This window comes from Bombina bombina, chromosome 10 (genome assembly GCF_027579735.1).
Source record: "Bombina bombina isolate aBomBom1 chromosome 10, aBomBom1.pri, whole genome shotgun sequence".
In the NCBI taxonomy this organism is placed as follows: Eukaryota; Metazoa; Chordata; class Amphibia; order Anura; family Bombinatoridae; genus Bombina; species Bombina bombina.
The window spans coordinates 173,897,153-173,911,587 of record NC_069508.1 but is presented as its reverse complement, the minus strand read 5'-3'; the positions used below and the strand labels follow the sequence as shown (position 1 = coordinate 173,911,587).

Here is a 14,435-nt window from a genome sequence, read left to right as displayed (position 1 = left end):
GGCTGATCGGAACAGCCAATTGAATGCAAGCTCAATCTGATTGGCTGATTGGATCAGCCAATCGGATTGAACTTGATTCTGATTGGCTGATTCCATCAGCCAATCAGAATATTCCTACCTTAATTCCGATTGGCTGATAGAATCCTATCAGCCAATCAGAATTCGAGGGACGCCATCTTGGATGACGTCCCTTAAAGGAACCGTCATTCTTCAGTTGGACGTCGCCGGAAGAAGATGGGTCCGCGGTGGAGGTCTTCAGGATGGAGCCGGTCGTCATCGGATGAAGATAGAAGATGCCGCTTGGATCAAGATGGTTGCCGGTCCGGATCGCCTCTTCTTCCCGGATAGGATGAAGACTTTGGAGCCTCTTCTGGACCTCTTCAGCCACCGGATGATGGATCGCCAACCCCCGCTTGGGTTGGATGAAGATTTTGGAGCCAGGACGGATCGGTGATACCTGGTGAGGTGAAGACAAGGTAGGATGATCTTCAGGGGCTTAGTGTTAGGTTTATTTAAGGGGGGTTTGGGTTAGATTAGGGGTATGTGGGTGGTGGGTTGTAACGTTGGGGGGGGTATTGTATGTTTTTTTTTACAGGCAAAAGAGCTGAACTTCTTGGGGCATGCCCCGCAAAGGGCCCTGTTCAGGGCTGGTAAGGTAAAAGAGCTTTTAACTTTAGTAATTTAGAATAGGATAGGGCATTTTTTATTTTGGGGGGCTTTGTTGTTTTATTAGGGGGCTTAGAGTAGGTGTAATTAGTTTAAAATTGTTGTAATATTTTTCTTATGTTTGTAGATATTTTTTTATTTTTTGTAACTTAGTTATTTTTTATTTTTTGTACTTTAGTTAGTTTATTTCATTGTAGTTATTTGTAGATATTGTGTTTAATTAATGTATTGATAGTGTAGTGTTAGGTTTAATTGTAGGTAATTGTAGGTATTTTATTTAATTAATTTAATGATAGTATAGTGTTAGGTTTAATTGTAACTTAGGTTAGGATTTATTTTACAGGTAATTTTGTAATTATTTTAACTAGGTAACTATTAAATAGTTCTTAACTATTTAATAGCTATTGTACCTGGTTAAAATAATTACAAAGTTGCCTGTAAAATAAATATAAATCCTAAAATAGCTACAATATAATTATTATTTATATTGTAGCTATATTAGGGTTTATTTTACAGGTAAGTATTTAGCTTTAAATAGGAATAATTTATTTAATAAGAGTTAATTAATTTCGTTAGATTAAAATTATATTTAATTTAGGGGGGTGTTAGTGTTAGGGTTAGACTTAGCTTTAGGGGTTAATCCATTTATTAGAATAGCGGTGAGCTCCGGTCGGCAGATTAGGGGTTAATAATTGAAGTTAGGTGTCGGCGATGTTAGGGAGGGCAGATTAGGGGTTAATACTATTTATTATAGGGTTAGTGAGGCGGATTAGGGGTTAATAACTTTATTATAATAGCGGTGCGGTCTGCTCGGCAGATTAGGGGTTAATAAGTGTAGGCAGGTGGAGGCGACGTTGAGGGGGGCAGATTAGGGGTTAATAAATATAATATAGGGGTCGGCGGTGTTAGGGGCAGCAGATTAGGGGTACATAGGGATAATGTAAGTAGCGGCGGTTTACGGAGCGGCAGATTAGGGGTTAAAAATAAAATGCAGGTGTCAGCGATAGCGGGGGCGGCAGATTAGGGGTTAATAAGTGTAAGGTTAGGGGTGTTTAGACTCGGGGTACATGTTAGAGTGTTAGGTGCAGACGTAGGAAGTGTTTCCCCATAGCAAACAATGGGGCTGCGTTAAGAGCTGAACGCGGCTTTTTTGCAGGTGTTAGGTTTTTTTTCAGCTCAAATAGCCCCATTGTTTCCTATGGGAGAATCGTGCACGAGCACGTTTTTGAGGCTGGCCGCTTGCGTAAGCAACTCTGGTATTGAGAGTTGAAGCTGCGTTAAAAATGCTCTACGCTCCTTTTTTGGAGCCTAGCGCAGCCTTTATGTGGACTCTCAATACCAGAGTTATTTTTATGGTGCGGCCAGAAAAAAGCCGGCGTTAGTTTTTCGGGTCGTTACCGACAAAACCCCAAATCTAGCCGAAAGAATGGAGAGATGTAATAGACTGCCTCATGTGCTGTTGTAAGCTGTCTCATACGCATATGCTGCTGTGAGCTGTTTTATATGCTACTATGAGCTGTCTCATATGCTACTGTGAGCTGTCTCATATGCTGCTATCAGCTGTCTCATATGCTGCTATCAGCTGTCTCATATGCTGTTGTGAGATGTCTCATATGCTGTTGTCAGCTGTCTCATATGCTACTATGAGCTGTCTCATATGCTACTGTTAGCTGTCTCATATGCTGCTATCAGCTGTCTCATATGCTGTTGTGAGATGTCTCATATGCTGCTGTCAGCTGTCTCATGCTCCTGTGAGCTGTCTCATATGCTGCTGTCAGCTGTCTCATATGCTACTGTGAGCTGTCTCATATGCTGCTGTCAGCTTTCTCATATGCTGTTGTGAGATGTCTCATATGCTGCTGTCAGCTGTCTCATGCTGCTGTGAGCTGTCTCATATGCTGCTGTCAGCAGTCTCATATGCTGCTGTTAGCTGTCTCATATGCTGCTGTCAGCTGTCTCAAATGCTGCTGTCAGCTGTCTCATGCTGCTGTCAGCTGTCTCATATGCTGTAGTCAGCTTCTCATATGCTGTAGTCAGCTGTCTCATATGCTGTTGTAAGCTGTCTCATATGCTGCTGTTAGCTGTCTCATATGCTGTTGCAAGCTTTTTCATATGCTGCTGTCAACTGTCTCATATGCTGTTGTAAGGTGTCTCATTTGCTGCTTTCAGCTGTCTCATTTGCTGCTTTCAGCTGTTTCATATGCTGTTGTGAGCTGTCTAATATGCTGCTGTTAGCTGTCTCATATGCTGCTGTCAGCTGTCTCATATGATGCTGTGAGATGTTTCATATACTGTTGTGAGATGTCTCAAATGCTGCTGTGAACTGTCTCATATGTTGTTGTGAGCTGACTCATTTGCTGTTGTGAACTGTCTCATATGCTGCTGTCAGCTGTCTCATATGCTGCTGTCCGCTGTCTCATGCTGCTGTGAGATGTCTCATGCTGCTGTGAGATGTCTCATATGCTGCTGTCAGCTGTCTCATATGCTGTTGTGAACTGTCTCATATGCTACTGTCAGCTGTCTCATATGCTGCTGTCAGCTGTCTCATGCTGCTGTGAGATGTCTCAAATGCTGCTGTGAGCTGTCTCATATGCTGCTGTCAGCTGTCTCATATGCTGTTGTGAGCTGTCTCATATGCTGTTGTGAACTGTCTCATATGCTGCTGTCAGCTGTCTCATATGCTGCTGTCAGCTGTCTCATGCTGCTGTGAGATGTCTCATATACTGCTGTCAGCTGTCTCATATGCTGCTGTCAGCTGTCTCATATGCTGCTGTGAGCTGTCTCATATGCTGTTGTGAACTGTCTCATATGTTGCTGTCAGCTGTCTCATGCTGCTGTGAGATGTCTCATATGCTGCTGTCAGCTGTCTCATGCTGCTGTGAGATGTCTCATATGCTGCTGTCAGCTGTCTCATATGCTGTTGTGAGCTGTCTCATATGCTGCTTGTCTCATATGCTGCTGTCAGCTGTCTCAGGCTGCTGTGAGATGTCTCATATGCTGCTGTCAGCTGTCTCATATGCTGTTGTGAGCTGTCTCATATGCTGCTTGTCTCATATGCTGCTGTCAGCTGTCTCATGCTGCTGTGAGATGTCTCATATGCTGCTGTCAGCTGTCTCATATGCTGTTGTGAGCTGTCTCATATGCTGCTTGTCTCATATGCTGCTGTGAGCTGTCTTATATGCTGCTGTGAGCTGTCTCATATGCTGCTGTCAGATGTCTCATATGCTGTTGTGAGCTGTCTCATATGCTGCTTGTCTCATATGCTGCTGTCAGCTGTCTCATGCTGCTGTGAGATGTCTCATATGCTGTTGTGAGCTGACTCATATGCTCTTTTGAGATGTTTGCACAATGCTGATTTTTTGCACATAAAAGCACCAATCACTCATAAAATTATCCATAGCAATTTGTAACATGCAAGAGAGGGGAGCTGCACCAAAAAGAACTGCATACATAAAAGGATCATTACATACTTTGATATTGTAATATTAAAAACATCTTTGCAAAATGCTTTCATAATTTTATTCTCTTTTCCCATAATTTGTCTGAAAATGATGAGTTATTGAATTCTGAGACCACACTGCAGACTTCACAAGCCTAACCCTGCCCTAAATGGCCTCAGCAAAAGATGATCCTGCAAAACAAAGCAAAATTTGTTTAAAAAAAATGATAGTGGCTGTTTGTCCTTCATTAATAAGTTCCGATTGGCTTCTATATATAAGGCCACATAAGTGTTGGGTAGAGTTTGACAATTTAAATAAATTGTAGTAAACAATATGTTAATGCATTTATACAACTTTCAACACTCACCTAGTATGTACATTTATTGCAAGAAAAGAAAGAAACAAAGAAAATTAAAATGTGTTCCTGTACTGTACTCGGAATAAACAGGAGATGTCACTGTCCACCAAATAAACAATGGTGGTTCTGTTCAACCAGTGAGCAATCAGTCCCTAAGGTTTAGTATTACATGAACATAGGTGATAGATAGATAGATAGATAGATAGATAGATAGGATATAGATAGGCAGACAGATAAATAGACAGACAGATAAATACAGACATATATAGGTAGATAGATAGATAGACAGAGATTACCCATCAGATATTCCTACCTACATTTGTGGTAGCCAGCTTCACCCCTGGAGGGCAGTTAAAAGGGCAGGATTTATTCCTCTTAAACATGATTCACTCATCTGTACATATGACTTAATTGTTGGATTCTTCAAGTAAAGCAACAGAGTAAACATTGCATATTATGCAATTGATAGGATTTTCTGTATCATTGTTCTCATTATACAAAATACAGTTAATGTGCTATGAGGGTCTGATAAATAAATTCCATTTTATAGGATGAAAATGGTGAGGGTTTGTCTGATGAGGACCTGAGGGCAGAGGTGGACACTTTTATGTTTGAAGGACATGATACCACAGCCAGCGGGATCTCGTGGATCCTATACAGCATGGCTAAATATCCTGAGCATCAACAGAAATGTCGGGAAGAGATCCAGGAGGTCATGGGAGAGCGGAATTCAGTTGAATGGTAAGATTATAAAGTATAATTTTTGTCACAAGGAGCAGAGCATCATTCCAAATCTCACAAAATTGCCCAAAGTCTTTGTTTTCACAGGACAAATGAGAAAACTGGATATGACTTTAAAAACTATATTCATTACTCCTCTCAGCCTGAACCAATCAAATTAAAAAATCTTCTTGTCTCATTTAAATGGAAATAACACCAGCATTTCCACGTAAATATTCAGCAAACAATGGTTTGATGCATTACAGATAATGCAGGGGTCCATATGATATGTAATACAGAGTCCTTATTTGAAAATTCTTCAGCACAGTTCTGCAAGAACGAGTTATTATGGAATGTTGGAGTCTGCCCAATATACTGTAAGCTGCATACTACTACTCTAACAAATATGGGTAACTCTTTTAATCTTTTTTGTCCTTTCTATGTCTCTAGGGAAGACCTGGGGAAGTTACCTTACACAACCATGTGTATTAAGGAGAGTTTACGGTTATACCCTCCTGTACCAGGTGTCGCTCGTCAGCTTAGCAAACCAATTACATTCTGTGATGGGAGGAGTCTACCAAAAGGTGACATCTTTAATTCAAAATTAAATATGTTTAAATAGAAGATATATTAATTATGGATAATACATTAACTAGTCAATGGTACTCATTAACATGATATTATCTTAGCAAAACAATATCTTGCTACAAAGTAAAAAACATTTGTAGAGAAGTTTCTGCACAAAAACTACAGGGGTGTTAATTTTTTTTTAGGAAAAATGTATCTCTATGAGACAATACCTCTAGCACAATATACTGCACACATATAAGAAAAAATATGGGCGCAAGTGAAATAGCACAGATTGTGCCAGTAATCGCCTGTTGAGATCTCACAGTGTCTCAGCTCACTGAGCTCCGTTCTCTCCTCTGATGATGTTACCCTCTGATTTTACCAATAACTGCACATTATGGCGTCCCTTATTTTTTCTTATATACGTTTGCAGTGATTGAATGATCGGTATATTATAGAAGGAGCAGTCTGGTTGACTGTACATTTGTCCTGAACACTGATCCATCAGGAATCCAGAGGAGACGATATATAAACTAGAAAGATTTTAAAATTGTTTCCCTGGTGAACTGGGTCTTTGTTGTAAGGTGACATTTCTTGTCTCCTTTATAGACTTGGGGACATTAAAGGGACACTAAACTCAAATTATTTTCTTTCATGCTTCAGGCGGAGCAGCAATGTTAAGCAACTTTCTAATTTACTCCTATTAACAAATTTTCTACGTTCTCTTGCTATCTTTATTTAAAAAACAGGAATGTAAAGCTTAGGAGCTGGCCCATTTTTGGTTCAGAACCTACGTTACGCTTTCTTATTGGTGGCTAAATGTAGTCATCAATAAGCAAGTGCTATCCAGGGAGCTGAACCTAAAATGGGCCAGCTCCTAAGCTTTACAATCCTGATTTTTAAATAAAGATAGCAAGAGAACGAAGAAAAATTGTTAATAGGATAAAATTAGAAAGTTACTTAAAATTGCTGCTCTATCTGAATCATGAAAGAAAAAAATTAGGTTTAGTGTTTGGGGTTAAAATACATGTTGTAGCAATAGATTTGGCGCCCTCTAAAGTCTGTTTTTTCAGATATTCTAGCACAATCTACTTGTTGCATAGAATACTTTTAAGAGACTGATTTGATAGTGAGTGAAAAGATAAAAATGAGCTATTATCCAATCCCCATTAGTAAAATATAAAATGAGTTTGATAACATGAATAACTATGTTATGTTCTTACAGTTTAGACCAATAAACAAACAAAAAGTGACTGGGCTTTGACAACCAGTGTGACAACATTCCAGCGTTGTGCAAACGAGAGATTCTATTACATGTACAAAGCACTAATCCTGAGTTTCATATTTTCTACTAACCAAACAACTCGTATTGTGTTAGATCTATATAGTAAATAGCTATAACCCTGTTGTTTATTTCTGACAGACGCGGTTGTTCTCCTGAGCATTTATGCTATGAACAGAAGTTCCAGTATATGGGAGGACCCAGAGGTGGGTTATAATGTTTTATTTCGTATAAAAATAGGATTAGTGTAGCTCACAATACATCAGCTGTTTAATTCAAGGGATTTGTGTGCTTGAGCCACATATATATTACTTAAAGGGACATGACTCAGGAGTGTCCACGTGTCGGAAGCATTATATGGCAGAAGTTCTACATCTATTCTTGTTACAATGTTATAAACTAGATGGCAGCAGTGTTTGCACACTATATATAATATTGTTAAAAGCACTGATGCTTTAAATATTATGATTATAATATTAATTAAGTTGATATTGAGAAGGGCCTGGAACGTAACTCATTGAGTTCCCATTGACTAACATTTTATAATAGATTCATTTTACACAGATTATTTTTGCAACAGCTACTAAAGGAACAGAACCCCAGCATAAATCATATATATATTGTAGAAAAGCATGTCAACAACATTGATGAGTGTGTAAAAAAGTAATGTATGATGATTGCAAACAGACTCAATGACTTGTTAAGCTATGTGGGTGCCATTTGATTGCAGATTACCATAGACAGCAACCTAAACTGCCTAATAACAAATAAAGATTTGGATTTAGTTGTAAGGTCACTAAGTCTCTTGGGTGTATAGTGTAGAAATCTACAAATATTTTTTTTCGGGATTGGGACTTCTGGTGGGAGGAGCTAAGCAGAACAGGCTGAGCTAAGCGTGGTGCCCGAGAGAGCTCTACAAAATCTAACTCCCTGGTCACTATCCGTTGTTGGCAGGGGAACGCGCCCTAGGATAACGGCCTGCTTCAACCTGAGGCCTGACTATGAAGTCTGCAAGAACCACGTTAGGCTCACATCGCTAGAGTCACAAGTTGTAACCCAGCATTGCCACGGGCAGCCATTCATGCAGGACAATACACGCTGTTGGTGTGGTAACGTTCCCTAGGGTATTGCTCTGCCCAACCTGGAAATCTGTCTGAGAAAACCTGCTTGAGCCAGGAGAGGCTACTTTGCTAGAGCTGCAAATCTACATTGCGGCAGACAAGAGTCCAAGGACATACTAAGATTTCCCTTCACTGCAGTACCACACTGGCGGCACAGAGGCACCTGTAGCTAGTGCCGTTGACCCAGTGAAGTCAAGGAGGAACGGACGTGGAGCAGTATAACTCGAGGAGAAAGGCTAAACTACTTCCAGCCCATAGCCCCTGCTAAATGCAAAATCAGAGAGGGCTTGGTGGCCCAGCAACCATAGTGTGTGATCCAAATAGAGCTGGTGGGACTTCAACCCCCTCGGGGTGTACAAGCTGAAAATGCAAGCAATTTGCAGATGTCATGGGAAGCAAGGAACTATAAGCTGTGTTGTTCATCGTTTCCAATCCGCTATTATGATGATGTGTAAGCAGCATTAATACTAGCTGTGAAGAATATTGTTGGAAGAACTTCCTACCTGTTAGCTTGCCACATATCTGTCCTAAATTTGTCCATTAAAGAGGTCGGTCTGCTCTATAAACAGCCGTCTACTAAAAGAGAACGGTTTGCTCTATATTGAGCTACTAAAAGAAGCTGAAGAGAAACTTGATACATACACGCTTTCTGGGATATCAAGCCTGAATAAACTTACAAGTATCATCATATAAGTCTAAATAAGTGACAATAGCTCCTCCAAGCTACTATTTGTCATTTATATTATTTCTTCCTAATTGATCTCAAGAGATAGGATCAAGAACTCTCTATAGTTTGTTGTAAATTGCTGTTTTGGTTTGTTTTTTGCTTTTTTTATCTGATGCCATATGAGAGGAGGCTTACAGAGAAGGCTACTACTCTAAGCTCACTTTATATTTAGTTCTTGAGCTTTTGAAACAGAGTTATTGGTCCCTGGAATATTTTCTTTAATCCCAGTTTGCAGCTTGGTTTATTTTTTGTGACACTGGTTTTTGTTGTTGTTGTTTTTCTCTCTTCTATTTTCCTTTTTGTTTTTCTTGAGTTGTCTATTCTATACTTTCCCTCAAGCCTTGAAGAGGGCTCAATAGGAGAAGGGGAAAGGGAGTAGGGTTTATTCACTTGAATGCAGCCCACTCCACTGCTGCGAGATTGTTTTTCACTACGTTTTTGGTTAATCTTCACTACACTAAATGTATGTCTAACGGCACCTCTATGTATGTACCCCTAAATGATTTAATAATTGAATACTGTATTAGAGCACATGGAAAGATGTATCGCTTCTATTTTATTTAATTCACCTACTATGCCTGCCAAACAAAAGGATAAATAAAATCCCCTATCAGATGCTACTTCTGAAGTTTCTAGCGAACACACATCATCCAGAGTAGAAATGCAGCCATTAATTAAACAGCTTTCAGGAATATTCCTATCGCGATTTGAGTTATTGAAAACACAAATGTCCAATCTCACTACAGAGATAAGGCAATTAATATCTGAGGTAGAGGATACCCTTAATAATTATACACAGACCTCCACTGAACAGACCAATATTATTAGAATACTACAGACTAGACTTTCTGATCTAGAAGACCGATCTAGACGAAATAATTTGAAAATTATCGGCCTCCCTGAAACCAGCGATTTTGCTGATCTATTACATTTTTCTTCTTCTTAAACTCTCCCGCAAATTCTGGATGTTCAGCAGCAAAATATTGCTTTTGGTATTGAAAGGGCTCATAGAATAGGCCCCCAAAAACAAACATCTCAGAGAGGAACTTAAATAGACCAATAATGATCTGATTCCTTAACTTCCAAGACAAAATGACTGTTTTAAGGTTGTATAGGAAAATAGACAGTGTGTTAGTAGGGGAGGCTAAAATTCTACTTTTCCAAGATTATTCTAGTGACAGCGCAAAAGAGGAAGGAGATGACACCCTTCTGCACAAAACTCATAAAAGCAGGCTATAGGGCCAGACTTCTATACCCAGCTAAAATTGTGATAGAGGATAATGAGGTTAATTATACCTTGACTAGTGAGAGAGATGCAAAAGAATATTTAAAAAATAAAAATATCCCACTACCCTAAAAAAGTTTAAATTAAGTATATACCCCAGATAAGGTAGATGGGCCTAATGGCACTGCTGACTATTTTACTAGTTTAGTTTTGCTCCCTCTCCCCCCCTTTTTTTCCCCCTCTCCCCTTCCTCTCCTGTCTCTTATGCAAATGCATACACTATAATGATATGGCGCCAAGATGAGGGAATATAACAAATGTCTTTCTTTTCTTGGACTGTAGGGGGCATTACATCTCCGATTAAAAGGAAACTTATAGTAAGACAGTTAGGTAAATATAATCCAGACATAGCCATTATACAAGAAACTCATTTAAAACTGGAAGAGACTGACAAACTTAAAACTAAATGGGTAGGAGAAGTGATCGCATCTTCATGCTCTAAAAGGAAAAGAGACGCGGCCTTTATAATTAATACAAATATTACTTATAACATTTTGAAGCAGAAAGTGGATGTTGAAGATAGATGGTTAATTTTAGAAATCAAGATAGACGGGCTTAAACATATTTTTTGTAATATATATGGTCCAAACCAAACAGATATAGAGGCCCATTTATCAAGCTCCGTAAGGAGCTTGTGGGCAAGTGTTTCTGGCGAGTCTTCAGACTCGCCAGAAACACAAGATATGGAGCAGCGGTCTAAAGACCGCTGCCCCATAACCCTGTCCGCCTGCTCTGATGAGGCGGACAGGAATCGTCACAATACAACCCGATCGAGTACAATTGGGTTGATTGACACCTCCTTGCTGGCTGCCCATTGGCTGCGAGTCTGCAGGAGGCGGCGTTGCACCAGCAGCTCTTGTGAGCTGCTGGTGCAATGCTGAATACGGAGAGCGTATTGCTCTCCGCATTCAGCGATGCCTGTCGGACCTGACCCGCACTGTCGTATCAGGTCCGACAGACATATGATAAATAGGCCTCATAGAGTTTTGGAATAAACTCATCACTCGCTTGTCTCAATACATAGGACAAAATTTAATTATAGGGGGTGATTTTAATTTGACTCCATCAATAGTATTGGATAAGCTCTCGTCTAAAAATACCTCCTTCTCAATCCAAAAATCTAAAATATTTTCACAAATATGCAGGTATTTAAAAGTGCATGGTTTATGGCGTATCCAATTCCCAGACGTTAAAGCATATATGTGCAAATCTAAAACGCCTTATCTTGGATTGATTTTTTTTTTAATATCAAGTTCAATGCTTACCCTAGAAATTAAAACTGAAATCTTGAGTATTATTATCTCTGATCACGCTATTATCTCTCTGGATATTCCACGTAAGTCATGCACCATAGAAACTTGCCATCATTTTTTCTTCCCCAAACTTTTATTTAAAAATAGTGAGTTTACTAATTTGCTTTTACATAAATGGAGACACTACCAATTCTTTAATAAAGACTATACAGATAAATCAGAAATATTTTGGGAAGCTGCTAAAGCATACCTTAGAGGGGAGACTAAGTCCTATATGATCACACACAAAAAAGTTCAAAGGTCGCAAATTTCAGCTGGCAAATCAGGTTAGTAATATGTACAAAAAATATATAAACAATCCTAGCCAAATATGCTGTGATAGATATCAAACTGCTAAACAGGAGAGAGATCTCTTAATTAAACAAAAAACTGCCAGGGAAGAACTTAAAATAAATGCGAAAAATTCAAAGGACATTTCGGTAAATCAGCCCAATTTTTATCTAGGCTTGACAAAGCTAGGAAGAAAAATAACACAAGCTATAATAAATGGGCATGATAGATTTACGGATCTAAAAAATATTAAGAAGGTTTTTCTAGATTACCATCAAAATATCTATGCGGCAAAAAATGTTAGTATAGAAAATAAAAATAAATTTTGGAATAAAATGAATCCTCCTTATCTAACAGTTTCATGGACACTCTAAATACCCCTATTTCTAAAGAGGAAGTTCTGGATGCAATTGACTGTGCCAAGCTAAACAAAGCCCCAGGACCTGATCAATTTTCTTCCGAATTTTAGAAATTTCTGAAAATTGATATTGTAGATACCACTACCAATATTTTTTAATTATTATTTTATCAAAAAACAAAGTATGTCTAAATACTTTTCTGCTCCTGTTATCACTCTTATTTTGCAAAAAGATAAGAATTGCTTGGATCCAGGTTCTTATAGGCCTATCTCACTACTAAATGTTGATTATAAAATACTTGCTTCCATTTTGCAAATAGACTAGAAGTAGGACTAAATCAAATCATACATGAGGACCAAACAGGCTTTATGGAGGGTAGATCCTCAATTAAAAATATCCACAGGGTGACAACCCTCCTAGAAGATCTTTGGAATAGGTTCCATAAATATAAATCTCACATAAAACAAGACTTTGCCCTCTTAACAGTAGATGCTGAGAAGGCCTATGATTCGGTAATCTGGGACCACTTATACACCTCCCTCAATAAATTTGGATTCTCAGGGAATTTTATTACCTTTGTTAACTCTATATACAATTCTCCCACATCATCTATTTTAGTAAATGGTAGTCTAACTTTGATGTTCTCCTTATATAAAGGAACGAGACAAGGATTCCCACTGTCTCCTCTTCTATTTAATTTGGTGATAGAACCTCTAGCAATTTTCCTTAGAGAAGAACTAAAAGGAATAGATTTAGGGAACCAGAATATAGTATTGTACTTGTATGTGGAGGATCTCCTTCTCTTCCTTAAAAATACCAGTGAAAATATACCCATTGCTCTAAATATTTTTGATCTTTTCAGTTAATTCTCAGGTTATAAACTTAACTTAAATAAATACGAAGTTCTTTGGATCTACCAGAATAAGCATAGCTTTAAATCTCATCCTTTTAAGGAGGTAGATACTATTAAATACTTGGGGATTAACTTGCACAAAGATCCAAATAGATGGTACCAACTTTACTATGTTCCTTTTTTTATAAATGCTTCCAGGAAATTGCAAAAGTGGTCCACATTTCCTATATCACTGTTGGCTAAAATAATGATAATAAAAACAATTCTTTTTCCCCAACTAGTTTATATTATGCAGAACTTACCACTTTTATATAAAACACTTCAATAAGGACTGCACTAAATTGATTTGGAATGGGAAAAGACATGGTTTAGCTATAAGTAAATTAATTCAAACATCAGAGTATGGCGGAATAAATTATTTTACAAATCTCCAAATTGAGGAGAGTCTAGTCTCTCCATTTACGCCTAAAGCTATTATTCATTGTCCTGCAACCCAACTCCCAATAAAAGTACAAAATCTATTCGCATTTCGTAATATTATCATTGCATGGCAAAAACTTTGCTCAGCACTTTATATAAACTTCAATTTCTCCTCCCTTTTACCTATTCAAGGTAATCCCCTTTTCTTACCCAGGATAGATACTGGGATATTTAGGTCCTTGGAACAAAAAGGCCTGATCTATGTAGTACAACTTTTAGAGAGAACTCATATGATAAGAACCTTTGAATCTTAATAATAATAATAATAATTTTTACGCCTACTTACAACTTAGGCATTACATCACTGAATATCTATATATAATACAAGAAATAAGTCAATTTGGGAAACTAGGAGATTATATTAACGTACACAGGCTTGGTATACATTCTATTTCATTAATGTATAAAATACTACTTGCCAAACAAGGACAACTAGCACTAGATGTAATGTTATTAAAATGGAGGTTGCACTTTAAAGATATAACATTAGAGAATATTAAAGCAAGCATTAAATGGGTTAAAGAGACCCCTATTTCCTGCTCCTGGAAAGAGTCACACATTAAGTTAATTAATGATGCTTATATCATGCCTAAAACACTAGCTAAATGGGCGGATAGTGGAATAAGTAATTGCCCTAAATGCAATGGAGCCTCAGCGGACCTACTCCATTGTATGTGGTTCTGCCCAAAAATAAACCAATTCTGGCTAAAGGTAATGTACTGGCTTAATATGACACTTGATGTTAGAATTTCTCTAGAGCCATTCCATATTTTTTCCCTTGGCTCATGGCCTATTATACAAAAAGTAAACTAATCAATACTGCTTTAATGATTGGCCGTATTCTTATTCTACAGAAATCTACTCTCAAATTATTTTTGAACAATTTACCACTCCTACATCTTCTACCTAACAGATTCAAGCCTTGATAAATGGCTGGAAATCATCTTGCTATGCCCCCTAAATATCCAATTCAATCTTATGCAGCCTTAAC

The 14,435-nt window shown here is 38.2% G+C and overlaps 1 protein-coding gene across 1 annotated transcript in view; it reads left to right on the top strand.

Moving 5' to 3' along the window:
- Positions 1 to 14,435, top strand: part of LOC128641003 (cytochrome P450 4B1) — a 115,797-nt gene that overhangs the window by 87,453 nt on the left and 13,909 nt on the right. Inside the window, exons 8-10 of the mRNA XM_053693510.1 lie at positions 5,015 to 5,205; positions 5,635 to 5,768; positions 7,178 to 7,242. Coding sequence (XP_053549485.1) covers positions 5,015 to 5,205; positions 5,635 to 5,768; positions 7,178 to 7,242 — 390 coding nt within the window. The remainder of the gene's footprint in view (positions 1 to 5,014; positions 5,206 to 5,634; positions 5,769 to 7,177; positions 7,243 to 14,435) is intronic.